The following is a 14686-nucleotide window of genomic DNA, read 5'->3' on the forward strand; positions in this document are numbered from 1 at the left end:
TATTACTTCCTTATTGTTTATTCTTTTTTTTTTTCTCTCATTTTCTTTTTGCACAATTGTAATCCAATTGGTAAAAATTACAAATTACCAAAAAATTAAAAAAAAAAAAAAAAAATTGTAAGATTAAAAATTGCATACTTGAAAAATAAAATTAAGACAAATCTTACAAGATTCCACATTACTATTTTTTAAAGTATATAGAAAAATCTTTAAAGTACTAGATTTTATTTCCATTGGAATCTCTCAATATCACAAATGAGACAACCAACATAAAACAGTGGGAGTATGTTGTAAATTTTTCTAAAAGTTGATATTCTTAAATCTTAAATTAGACATTGAGATATATCCAGCTAAATTTATTATCTATGTTAAAATTATTTTTACTTAAAAGAAGGGTTAAATTTAGTGAATTCATAGTGCAAAAATTAAATTGGTGCAACTATTTCTACACGGATGCATGGTATAGAAATTGAATCTGATAGAAGTATATTTGATTTGGTATTACTCGCATTATTTATTATGTGAGGTTGATGGTTCGTGAGTCGTGACATATAATGACTCAAACTTTTTTTTCATTGATTGATTAAATAAAATTCATTTATTAAATTTAATTATGAATTGTGATTCTCTTTGTGGTCCTTACACTTTAAGTCTGGAGATGCCTCAAAACTTGGTGCTTGTTCTTTTGTAAAATTATCCGTCCATAATTTTTCCTTTATTATTTTCCTATATACTTGTGATAAATAATTCTTTACAAATAAAAGTAAAAAAATAAAAACCCACCAATAATTTACCTTGGAAGTAGTAGATTTTTTGTCAAAAATGTTCAACAAGAGTGTTTTTCGGTAAATATTATGTACACATTTTGCGTATATATAAAAAATCTTCAATTTTTATATCACCGCACTCCCATTCCCATTCTATATCTAACCATATTAAATTCCGTATCCATTTCAATGCAATTTATAGAATCACCAATAAAACAGCGTTCCTTAAACCCAAGTCAATAATCTTAGGACACACAATCACGATTCTATATGTATAGAGGTTTATTCCAAATTAAGTACTATTCAACAACTCAAAGACTTTAGTGCCAATTAGATTTAGTTGAAATACAAGTTTGTTCATTCTAATTAAACACCTATATCAGGCAAAATCAACACTGCTGTTACATTAAATAGACAGCAAAATCCCAACCGAGTGAGCCTGAGTAGGGTCCAAATAAAAGGATGAAATCCCGCAACAAATGCGGTAGCACATGGCCACATTCAAGATCATACTTTTAGACTGAGTCATAGGACATTTATGAACATTTTTATATAACTTAATTTAGGAACAAAAGGGACTATAACATTTATGAAAATCTGTGACAATATCTTAAAAGTATATGAAACTCAAAAATGATTATATAAAATATATGTCCTAGATTTGAGCAGAAAAAGGCTTTGTTAATAATCATCAGAAAGATATGAAGAAGACAAGCACACAATACAGGTGCATGATCTACTATAGTTCAAATTAGCTCATGCACAAAAGCATAAGCTAAGGACAAGAAACCCCATGCAACATTATTCATGAAACAATACAAAGTTGGTTGCAAAAGACAGATAATTAAAAAGGGGACCCAAATTTTGGGCTAAGGAACATGTACAAAGACAATCCCCTTTTGTAACTAAGAAAAAAAAAAAGAAAGGAGGAGAAAGGAAAAGCTCAGTTCCGAAGGTCTTCAACGAACAACTCTACTCGAGTATTTTTTTTTTTTGTTTTGTTTCGCTCTATAGGTTTTTTCCCGATTCATGAAATCAGAGCCTCGATTCAATAAATTAGGTCAAAGGAACGGGAGGAGGGGCGGATGCAGGATTACCTGCAGGGCACCTTTGTCTTCTGGGACGTCTAGTTGTTTTTCCCCATCCCGTCAGGCTTCTATCTTCCAAAACCACTTCTGTATTACTATTCTGTAAATGTTGCTGCTGCTGCTGCTTCAATGGAAGGGCACAGACTGCATTTGCTGTTGCAGGTGCAGGTGTTGGTGTTGGTGCTGATGCGACAGACCGTCGCCTGCCTCTTGCACCTCCGGATCTAGTAGCATTCCGCCTATTTGGCCCAGATTGCCAAGGATGACCTGTAGCTCTCATTAGACCACCAAACATTTGGAGGTCTTCGGTTACTTCGTGCCTTGCAAGTGATGTTAGGCCAGGAAGAATGTCTCTTTGAAAGTCTCTTCTTTGTCTTCCTCTACGACCATGTCCCTTTCGTGCTCTAGTTGTAGTTAAGACACACGTCCCTTTTTCTTCAATGTTAGGGACTTCAGGAAAGCTTGGTTTCGGGAAGGACTCTTCTGCAGTACACTCCTTCTGTCTCAAAGTCATCAATTCAAAATCATCCAAATCTTCGGGTATCCCATCCACATTTTCAAGATCAGATCCATTAGAACAAGCGATATCAACAAACCACTGAAGGGGATCATCCAAGTCAGTTTCGACTTGTAGGAAAGTTGCTTCCTTGGATTGATTTGGGTTAACAAATGATGAAATGGCAACGATTGCCACTGCTGCTGACTTGGCAAGTTCGGCTTCTCCATCACCAGCATCATGTTGGGGTAACTCTGGCTCTTTCTCCGTCTCTTTTATTAAAGAATCTTCATCAGGAGGAATGACCTCCTCGTCTTCAAGAATGAAAGGAGCTTCCAAATCTATACCAGTGCAATTCCTCAAGGAGGTTTTATTTTCTGGAAGAGGGGTTTCACTCGGAATTTCCTCCTCAAATATGCAAGAATTAAGATCAAAATGATGTCTGAGACTAGCAGATTCAGTTTGAATATTCTCTTCTACAATCACAACTTCCTCTTCAGTGGGGTCACAAGGTAAATTCATATCAAAACCACCTTTTCTCCCACTTCTTTCACTCTCCTTGTTTCCTGAACATTTGTGAATAAGCAAAGGATTGGAAATCTCTTTCTTCGGTGTTGGAGGGTTTTCAAAAATGGGTACCCCAAGAATTTTTCTGCTGCTATCAAGAACCTTGGCTTTAACATCACCCTCACATGAATTTGAAGCGACTGAACCCCATTGAGAAAGGGCTGAATCCAGCGAGTTAAGACCTTTCCTTGAATTCTCTGCCTCATTATTGCAAGCGCCCTTTCCTCTGAGCCATGGCAAAACAGCTACAGGATCCTCGGATCTGTATTCCTTGTCTGAGATCCTAACACCTTGCCTGCTATAATGATCGTCAGACATACCATTTGGAAGTGCCACATTTAAGTTCATATCTTTTACAGGATTCATATTGGAGCAACTTGTAGCCTTGAAGTAGTTGATACTGGAACAAGGCACCTTTTTCTCACTGTAACTGCCATTTGCATAATCAGCGCCTTTATAAGAATATGATGAACCTTCATAAAAACCGTTTCTCACAGGTGTGTCAGTCCCCAAAGCTGAAGGGCTGCTATTTAGATTCCACTTATTATTGCCAAACAAATCATTGCTTTGGGCAGATGACTGGGGACTCTTGCTCAAGGTAGCAGAAGTTGGATATGGACTTGTCTGAACTGGTATGGGCTTTTGGCCAAAAAAGCTGCCCGGTTTCCCCCAAGATGAGGTACATTGATCCCATGGCTGAAAAAATCCAGGTTGATTTGGAAGATGAGAAGCACCTGTTCCAGGAACATTATAGCTGGATAGAGAATAACCTCTGTCAGATTTTTCTACGATGCCACCAGATTTTGCTTTCCAAAGATCTCCCTTGACACGATCACTGGTCAGAAAAGCCGGAGGTTGACAAACTTGATCAAGCATAATATGTACTGGCTGAGATGGTACAGGCGCTTTTTCTGGACAGATTCCTTGATTGATGGATCTAATGCTACCTTTATTATCTGCAATTTAGACACGGAAATAATGATCAACAGTACGAACAACTACCTTGATAATACAATAAATAAAACACATGAGAAGACTCAAGTATACATCACTTGTCTAAAAGTGAAGTCATGGCTTGTTCTAATGAAGAATCCTTGTTCTAATGAAGCCTCAAGTTCCTAATTCTAGAGATCAAGAATCCAAATGCAGGAAAACCAAAATTTTTAAGAGCAATGTGGTTCATTATTACCTTGTTCTAATGTACCAAACCAGTCCGCGCCATTTGATCTATGTTCTAAGTGTACATTGTTCAAAGTCCCATTCATGCTGCCATTATTCTTGGGGTTCTGAGGAACATCATTAGATGACCTTAACAACCGTGCAGAAAGATCCCTGTACTGAACATCAATGTGACTACCACCACGGCGCAAAAAGTCAACAGATGAGACAGAGGTCGCTTCTTCCATAAGTAACGGCTCATTCAAGTCCGCCAGAGCCCTAGGTTTACTGACGTGCAAATTAGATCTTGAAGCATCTCCCTGAAATTCAGTCTTTGCAGGATAGTCCATTAACCGTTTCCCATTCCCCACTGCAAACTTTCTGTTTTTATCAGGGGAAGGACTAGTATTATCAGAAACTTTTACACCATTAAATTGATCCACTTCATCTGTGTCAATATACTCATCAGCTGGGAGTTGCAGATCAAGCATTCGTCTTCTAAGTTTTGTCGGTCTAGACTCCGACTCAGAGTTCTTTGGGCTATAGCAATTCGGAAGTGAACTTGGACTGGCTTGTATGCTCTTTCCTTTGGCAGATAATGGTGACGATTGAACAGTATCTGGGGCTGAAATGGGAGGTCTGCCACAAACTGAGTTTGACAATGGAAGGTTTGGACCATTCCATCTTTGCACATCCTCATATTGCATTTGGGATGGTACAGGGCTTGAAGAAGATGATGTTTCATAAGGAATTCTCCGTTTAAATTGCTCTTTCCTCCTGGCCTCATCCATCAGATCTCTTTGTACTCTGTATAGTCGATGTAACTCACTAACCTGGATAAATAAACATGTGAATGGTCGATGGAAGAATCTTCGAGAAATAAATTAGGGCTTAAAAAATCTTCAGTAATTCCATCTATTCCAGAAAAAGGTTATTATGTGACACTCAGATAACTGAATTTGGTAATAATACATACCTGATCTTTAAATATGGCTTCATGCTCCAGCATTGTTTGCTTTACAATATCCTTGTCATACCCTGGCTGTGAATCGGCAACAGTCCTAGGCAAAAAACCGTAATAAAATTGTCCGTTGGATAAATTGCTCTCACCAAAACAAGTAGGCCAATTAGCACCATTAGATTCACGAGTAAGATCCTTCATTGAGTAATGTGCAGGCAAGTAATTCTCAAACTGCACTTTTGTTCCCATTCCTGTCCATTTATGGAAACACTATCCAAATAAGAAACAAACACTAACAGATTACACATTTACACTCGAATACTGCAGCAACAACGGCTTGCACAAACATATCACCAAACAAAAAACATTACAGAAATATCCTTTTAAGCAATGCCTTCTGTACACTCACCACCAGTCTACCACCATATGTTCCCCTAGTCCTCACATGACACATCTTGCAATTATTTACTGTAGCAAGCATAACTGATACAAACATAGACATCATTGCAGAGATCAATTCGTTATCTAACAAAATATGCAAACTTGTTCAGAATCATGACCAATTAGGACTTCGATGGAAAACATTAATGTGTGGGTGTGTGTGATATCATGCATCCAAACATTAACGGCAGGCAGATTGCATCTGATTTGTGGTTGTCCGAGGTCAAGATGCAATAAAGGTAATGGAGTGTGTACATATATATAACTCGATGAAATACAAGTTTCATGGGGGTTAGGGTTACCAGCAGAGACCACATTTTACATTTTTGTATGAACCAGCATCCCCCAACACCCACCAGGATCTTTGACTAGAAGTCATATTCAGCTTCGGGAATAAGACATGCATTTTAAGTCAGTCGTATACTCGTATCTATCATCATAAGCAGACAAATCTTCAGTGCCATAAAGGACATACTCACACCTCGATACAAACCTAAAAGGTGAATCAAATGGAATTCCATGGAACAATGTACTCAAACAGTTCAACATACTGAAAAGGGGACAGATAGAAATATGCCAACTAAAACTCCCCGCTGATATCACAATTAAACTTGAACATAACGATGTCCAGTATTAATAAGACTTGAAATCTATGACCCACTATCCGTCACCATACAAACATCACTCTTTCGTGTTTAATGAATCTATCTCTACTAGAACCATACTACTGGTACATTCCAATAAAAGAGTATCCTAATTTGTCAAGAGCAGTTCCTACTATGTCATTCAAGTCTTTCATGAGCTCATGTTTACAACAACTCTGTGAAAAGAGTGCATTAGTGTCATCCCTTCCCTCTTCCAAAATCACAAAGAATTCACAGACAACCATCTTTGACATTCTCTATTTTACCAAGTTGTGTGACAACCTTGTCATTTAAAAAGGCTCTATCCTTCAACCAAATGTACACCACCAGTACCCCAAAACAATTTATTTAAAAAAGAAAAGGAAATAAAATAAATTAATGTGGATATATTTAAGGAAATAATCCTTGTATTAAGGAAAAAAAGGATTTTTTTTCCTAATCTTAGTATATTTTGCCTAATTCAGTACAGGTTTCAGGTACAGCTCATATTCGCAGAGCTATATATATTGTAATGCTTTCACTGATTAATGCAAGATCAATTGACTCCCTAAGCTTTCACTGAATAATGCAAAATCACCTCGAAATCAGTTCAGTAAATGAAAAGATGTATTTATAAATCGCAAGCTATAAGATTTGTTCATAAATCTCACGTGTACAACTCTATGACGATAATTTTGTTGGATTGGCAATCTGCTAATTGATAAAGTGAAAAGCTGGCTAGCAGAAACTACGCTACAAACACAAAGCAACTATGCAACAACATAACTGACACTTAAAACACAACGTTCACATTAATCCTTGGCAAAGAAAGATTATATAGTTGTCTCTCACCCAACATAAGGAGCAGCGCAACACCATGGATATCCCAAGAACTCCAGTTCAAAATACAGAAATATAAGCCACAAACCTCAAAGCCACTACCAGACAATAGCCCAAGTTTTAGTAAGCCTCTACCGACTCTCCTAATCAACACTGTCTTCCAGACATTCAATAAACTGAACAAACCAATTTTAATGATCATCCATCCACCGGAAAACAAGGTGTTGCTTAAATGCTTAGCAAGTAACCACGTAAAGTCCAGAAACCCCCCCCCCCCTCCCTACCCCCAGGCCCCAACTACTTGAATGCAACTCCACGTCAATAACATAACGAACTCCATTTTGTCGCGAAGCATCACTATATAACAGAAAACGATGAATTCCAAAATGCACTCAAATTAAACCTATTAAGTTTAGAGAACAGGATAACAAAAGCAGCAGCATAGCCTTCAGCTAAATGCCCAAAATATCAAGTTATCCTAAATTTAGCTTAATTTAACCACTTGAATGACTCAACAATCAATCACAAATCAACGGAAAATGCAAAGATTCACCCATTTTACACATAAACAACAATTCCAAAGAATGTTAAGAAAAGTATATTCCGTAGATAAAACAAAAATTCAGCTAAAACACCAGTTAAAACACGATTAACAGTGATATCTAAGAAACAAAAGGAAAGGCAATTGTTCTCATAAAAGGAAATTTACCCAAAATTCCAAACTGAGACTTATCAAATTGTCAAAACCCTACTCAAATAACTTGAATAAAGCACAAAATTTTCAATGACTATTGATAAGGGAATATTCATTCAAAACAGATAATGAGGCATTAGATCCCCAATTAGATATAATACCACAAAATTGAAATTAAATGCAATTCCCAAACCCCAAATCCAAGCAATTATGAATTAAACAAAATGCAAATATCATCTAAACAACCAAAAACAACACCCAATTATATCAATAGAACAAGAATTATTAATTACAGAACTAGAATAGTACCCAATTGATCAAAAAAACCCATAAAAATCAAAAACCCACAAATTTAATTTCTGGGTAAATAGTAGAAATTAAAATAAATAAATAAAGATTTTACCTTTAGACCCACATCCTCCAATCACTCTCCCTCTCTCTCTAGAACTGTGTTTCTCTCTCTAAAACAAAGGGGATTCAATCATTCATGAGTAAGAGAGGTTTTTCAGAGATGATAATAAAAGAGAAAAACAAAAAAAAAAAAAAAAAAAAAAGTCCCATCATGAAAATTCAGTCCTCAGAGACTGAAAAAGGAATGAACTTTACAAATGAGTTTACAAGAAAATTAAATAAAGATAAAATCTTTAATAACCAAACTATAAGTAATAAAAATAAAATAAAAAACCCACCTTTAGTTAGAAAATAAAAATAAAATATTTATAAATATATTAAATAAAAAAAAGATTTTGAAAAAACCCCATTGAATGAAGAGCTAATTAGATCGTCATGAGATTAAGAAGGGAGGAAAAAGATGAAGATTTCGATCTGCTGGGCCAGTGTCTGAAACAAAGAGTTATTTTTTTAGAGAGAGAAAGTGAAGAAATGAAGAGAAAGAAAGTAGAGAGAGAAAGTAGAGAGAGAAAATAGAGTTTTTATTTTTTGTTAGAGAGAGAGAATGAGAGAGATCCCAGATAAGAAATCTTCACACAAACAAACGACCTTCTAAGAACAGTGACATGAAATTTGTCAACATCCGGTCTCTTTTTATTCTCTGCTTTTTCCATTTATCTTTCTTCTTCCTATCTCTCTCTTCTTTCTCTCTCTACTCTATTCTTCTCTGCCTCACTTAATTAGCTTTTGCATTACTTTTAATTTATTTTTTTTAATATCATATAGACCCGATCCACAATAATATACTCCGTATTACGTTAAGTATAAATATTATACAGTATAAATAATCTTAAGTTTAATTTTTTGGCATACTAATACTATAACTTTATAAGTTATATTACTGTATCATCTTTTACAGTTAAAGTTTAAAGATGTGTCTTTAATATTGTAATATTTTGAGTTGCATTTTAAATGTGATTACTTAAATGCACAATTAATACAATACTTAATAAGAGTAATTATTAATTACTTTCAATTATTGAATTGATTATTATCATGATTATTTAAAATCTGATAATACTTGTATAAGTTATGTGTGAGAAAATCAAAAAATAATAATCTTATTGAATTTTCCTAAAATGAAAAAAGAAAATAAATTAGATTTAATGGGTTTTGGGGGCCATTTTCTAGATTCTCTCCACCTTCCTTGCTTTTGGTACTTGGTACAGATACTTATAATCCAATATAATATTACCTTTTTAATCTATATAATTACCATTTAAAAAAAATTAGTCTTTATTTTCATAATAGGAGTACTAATAAGAAATTAATTTTTAACATTTGTACTGCACACCCAACACGCCTGCGGTACTGCAAGCAGCAACAACACAACAAACTTACTGGACAAGTTGCAACTATTGCTTTTAAACATTATTATTAGTACTAATTATAATGTTAGTAATTAATTTATGCCGATTTATCCTATGATAAGTGTGATTAGATTCAAATTCTGTTGCCATTGATTTAATGTCTTACTGGAAAACGTAAATTGAATAGAATAAAATTTTAATTTTAATCATGAATATAAATATTAAAAAAAGATCAACCAATTTAATATAGTAGATTTCATTATTGATCTTCAATAGAATAAATCCAGTCAACCAATTATTTTTATTTCCTAAAAGTATTTCTTTCATCTTTAATACTCCTTGTATGTGGTTGTAATTTAATCACATACTTTTGATACTTGTAGTTATTGTTACTGGTACCAAATATACTTCTTTTATCACATTTTATCTACAGACATTAGTCATCTTTTTTTTTGTTTGTCACATTTTACCTTCAATATACTACGTACTTTATACTCCGTATTTGGTACTTATATTTTTTTTTTAAGTGCTATATTTCTCAAAAGTTGGATCCCATATTCCAGTACCCCGCAATATTTTTTCTATCTAATTTAATCTCTTCTTAAAGGGGTAATAAATATGTGATAACACTTAAGTAAAATGAAAACGAGGATGTATCAATATTCAATAATACACACAGACTTTTCATTTCTCATAGTTAAAGCAATAATGACATTACTTAACAAAAACGTGGATGTTAATTAGTTAATTTGATTTATGCATCATGGGTGGTACTCAAGCCATGAGATAGAACTTTACTTACATTATTTGTCCGTTATGGCTCTATTCCTACCTAAACAATACAACACAAATCTTCATTAATAAATAATAATATCATAATTGCAAGATCCAACATGATTTGTAAGCATAATTTGGCCTTAAATAAGTTTGAGGAAAAAAAAAATGCTCATTTGAATTTCAGATTTGGAGCAACCTGGTCAAGCACTCAAGTAATAACAATAGCAGGCATGACAAATATCAAAGCTTTTACAAACTTTTTAATTTTCTTTTTACCAAATTTTATATTCTATAAATGGTCAACAAAAACCATTTCTGTTACTTTCTATTAAAAATAAATAAATACTAGGGAGTAATTATTAGTATAAAAATCTATAGAACTTCTTAACAAGTGTAGATTAATTCCTGTATCCACTTAAACCAAATCAAAAGATGTATAAGTGGCTTTTATTAATTTTATTTTATTTTATTTTTCTTTTTTTTAAGCTAAAGTATTTAATTGGCTACTCTCGATAGAGAGACAACAACTGGGTCCCACACTACTGTCTAAAATCAGATGAGGTGTTATTATTTTATGAGTTTTTTTGGGTTGGTTGGTTTAACAAATTGACCTTTCTTTTTAATATTTTTTGAAAGGAAACAAATTGACCTTTACATCGAAATTTTATTTGCGAAAAAAACGCTGATTTTTTATACAATAATATTTCTTAAGACAAATCTCATTATTTTTCGCTATAAACTCATAACTTTAATCAATAAAATGTTTGGTTTTTATTACCAAGAATTGCAATAATTTACATATCTTAAAATTATAAGTATTGAAAAATAATACAATTATATTTTAAACTCCCACAAGCTATCACTTTAACTAATACTCCATACATGTGCCGATGAGAACTTTAAGCATCAATATATTTTATAATTTATTGTTTATTAGTAAAATTATATCTTTCAAAAAAAAATTATATAAAATTGATTTTATGATAATATAAAATTGATTTTATGATATGTGCATTTGTGATTAATTTTACTATGTATAACATTTTACACATTACATTATAGCAAAAACAGTTATATACAAATACAGTTACTACGTATATTGATTTAAAGTTCATATATAAATAGGGCAAAAAAAATTGGAACACTTATTAAAATAAAAATTAAAAAATTAAAAAAAATTATTACTTATTTTTTGTTTTGTAAATGAGAAGAGTTATCTTACCGGTATACAGATTAGACTTCTATAACGTCATGGGTTAATCAAGCTCTGATTAACTGACAAGGCAATAATATATACTCTGTATGTTATTTCTTACTCAGTACCTATTAAGATAGAAGAGAGATTATTTAATGTATATAAAATATAAATAGTGGAGTACAAAAGTCTAGATGAAAAGTTTTTATAGGGAGAGAATAATTAAAAATTATTGAGGATGATAATGATACGAAGTTAATTTTGATCAATGATACGTATGTGTGTTTTATAATTGGCTGATCTTCACGCTTATTTGTGTGAGCTAATGTACCTTAATAAAGCCGATTTTTTTAACTTTCGTATTTATTATTTTTGAAATATGCTTCCACGTGTCCAAAAGCTTAGACAACATCAAAGCCACACAATTGTAGGGACTTAAATTCATTTGAAAATCAAAAATCAAATGAAATGTCACATTTCTCATATACGCATGTGAGATACTTTAGGTCACATTTCTTATAATCTCTCCTTAAATAATTACAAAGTACAAAGTAAATGTTTATTTTGAACATCTCTTTAAAACCGTTAGATTATTGAAGATAATCCGGGGTGCGAAGTAAATGCTACTTTGAATTGCTATTAACAACTGTCTTTAAGTTCTAACACATGATATCCTCTACTATATTTAAAAATGTTATACTCATTTTCTCATTTTATATGAAAGTATTTTATTTACCTGATTTTCACTTTTTTAGCATAATTTTTATTTATTTGAATATCATACCTTATTATAAGTTTATAACTAATCTTAGAGCATGTTCACATTTACTGAATTGAGCTGAACTGAATTGAACTGAACTGAACTGAACTGATTGGAGATTAACTGAACTGAACTGAATAGAACTAAAATAAATATTTTATGAGAGAAGAAAATTAGGAGCTAAAGTGAATTGAACTGATTGGAGCTGAAGTGAACTGAACTGAATTTAAGCTAAAGTGAATAGGCCCGGCCTTGATCGAAATTTGAACATGGTAATCCTTATCAACAAAATGAATTTTCTTGAAATATTTTATTTGAAATATAAAATAAGTTTTTTTTTAAGACAATATAAAATAAGTTAACACAGCACATCTTTATTTTGACCAACCATAATTGTACATACTACCAATTAAATAAATTTAAAATGTAGTTTTTTTTATAAATGCAATAATATTATTGGACAATAGAGTATTAATTTAAACTAGATACACATATTACCGCATTTAAATTAGTTACGCATGACCTGTCAAAAAAATAGTTACACCGTATATTATGTCATTAATATTAATTCTTCAATTTAGTGTTTTTTTCTTGCCACTTATACTTTAAATCTTTTGTCAAATTATTTTATCTTACACATTTCTATTCACCTTTAGATATTGAATCTTATTTGGTTGATCCATCTTTTATCTTACACCTACTCACATGAAAAGTAATAGCTACTTAGAATATGAAGAAGTGGCGAAAAATTAATTGGTCAAATATGGATTATTGGCTTATGTACATTTTAGGCGTTTTCAGTCATCCTTAACTTTCTAAATAAGTTTTTTTTGCGTGATTTTTAATTTTCAATTTTATTTTAGTTATATACTTATATACATAGGACATGTCATATTCAACCTATTTGATTCATCAAAACTTAAATTTATTGTTTGAACATATGAGAATGTTTGAGATTTATTGAAACTTATTGTTTGAAAATTATTTAAACTAGTTGAAAAGAACACACTGTTATTGTCCTTAGTTTAGATGTGATGCACAAAGTCCTTAAAAAATATATATAAAATAAATAAATAAATAAAAATAAAAAATTGTGATACACAAAGTGTGGCAAACTGTGGGCTTTATTTCAAAGAAAGTGTGGCAAATATAACACAAGTGCAAATTTGCATGTAATGCTGTCCACTCAAAGCATCGCAGATCAACTCTAAGTTACGCAAATTAAATCAATAAAGTTGAGCAAATAAATCTCCACATTTCGCAAGAAAGTCTAAGAATGTCAAAACTCAAAAGAGGCCAATTTGCGCAAGTAAGTGGCTCGGATAATTGAGAAAGTTTGTTGCAAGTAAAGCAAATACGAAGTAGATTATTTTCCTTATCCCAATACATCCATAAAAACTTGTTTTGGCCCTATAAAATGCACGAATTTATAAAGTAAGATTTATTAATAATAATAGTCAATTGAAATTAAATGACTTATATAACTTCTTTTTTTTTTTTTTTTTTTTTGAATTTATTAATGTCAACCCTTTAATTTTTATTTTTTTTGAAACATGTCTATCCTTTAAATTTGAAAAAAAAAATAATAATAATAATTTAATTGAATGACGAGAATACTCATCCGTCATTCCTTCCCTTATTACTCATCTTCTCTAACTTTTTTTATTTCAAAAAAAAAGAAAAATATCTTCTCTAACTTTTTCTCTCTTTTGGTTGACCCTTTATATGAAGAGGGGATTCAACTTTTAACCAAATTAACCTAATTATTGGTCCGTTGTGACAACATTAAGCTTAATTATCTAGATGTTAAATTATCCAATAAGAATGAATGATACCCATATGAATTTATGGGTGTACAAAAAGTGAAATGAAGTATTCGAATTCTTCCAACACTAAACACCCGTTTTCCAACAAATCTACGAGGCTGCCCACATTGTACTGCTAAATTGCTTCTAACTTGATTGATTTAATGGGCTTTACTCTTCTTTTCTTTCTTTTATTGGGCTCTTTGCCATGTTTTTAACTTTCTTTTTATACAAGTAAAACTTTTTACATGTTCTATCAAAATACTCCGTAAAATACTCCGTAATTATTACCACATTGGCGCACACCATGATAAATCTACAAATAAGATGATATCAATGTCATATCTTAGAAAAAAAAAGGTGGTTGAATGTGTTTGAAAAAGAATCTTATGTGTTACAAAAGACCATTTTTGTGTTTGACAAAGAACGTGGTATTACAAAGAACGTAAGTCTTAGAGGTGATCATTGGGCGGGCCGAGAGCAAAACATTAGCCCACTTCTCGAGCCAAGCTGGGTCGAGCCGAAATTTGGCTCAAAATTTTGTGTCCAACCCCACCCAAAATGGGCGGGTCGTGCTAGAAAAACAACTAAATATGCAACAAAGCACAGTCCCAAAAAAAAATTCTGGCCAGGCCGGGCCCGACCCGATTTAGGACTGAAAAAATTTGCCCAAAATCTAGTCAGGTTGAGCCGGTCTAAGTAAGATCAAGTATATAAAGTCTTTACAAAAAAGAGCATGATAATACATTTGGTT

At 32.4% G+C, this 14686-nt stretch overlaps 1 protein-coding gene across 2 annotated transcripts; it reads right to left on the bottom strand.

Annotated features, from left to right (window-relative positions):
- Window positions 1-1390: 1390 nt before the first annotated feature.
- On the bottom strand, window positions 1391-8703 carry LOC145559166 (uncharacterized). Of its 2 annotated transcripts, none has more exons than XM_081620598.1 (4): window positions 8039-8703; window positions 5053-5288; window positions 4108-4909; window positions 1391-3874 (listed from the first exon to the last, which is right to left on the bottom strand). In XM_081620598.1, exons 2-4 carry the CDS (start codon window positions 5284-5286, stop codon window positions 1824-1826), a joined length of 3087 nt encoding a protein of 1028 aa, XP_081476724.1. In that variant the 5' UTR covers window positions 5287-5288; window positions 8039-8703; the 3' UTR covers window positions 1391-1823. The 2 variants fall into 2 exon arrangements, with proteins under 2 accessions (XP_081476724.1, XP_081476732.1); XM_081620606.1 differs by having other exon boundaries at window positions 5053-5307.
- Window positions 8704-14686: the final 5983 nt, after the last annotated feature.

The sequence above is a fragment of the Chenopodium album genome, chromosome 1 (assembly GCF_948465745.1).
Source record: "Chenopodium album chromosome 1, dcCheAlbu1.1, whole genome shotgun sequence".
Classification (NCBI taxonomy): domain Eukaryota; kingdom Viridiplantae; phylum Streptophyta; class Magnoliopsida; order Caryophyllales; family Amaranthaceae; genus Chenopodium; species Chenopodium album.

Excerpts from the sequence above, each read along its gene's own strand:
- LOC145559166 (XM_081620598.1), bottom strand. The coding sequence starts at position 5,286 with ATGGGAACAAAAGTGCAGTTTGAGAATTACTTGCCTGCACATTACTCA. Across the intron at positions 4,910-5,052 it reads AAGCCATATTTAAAGATCAG|GTTAGTGAGTTACATCGACT; the intron begins GTATGTATTATT and ends TTATTTATCCAG. Across the intron at positions 3,875-4,107 it reads GTTTGGTACATTAGAACAAG|ATAATAAAGGTAGCATTAGA; the intron begins GTAATAATGAAC and ends TCTAAATTGCAG.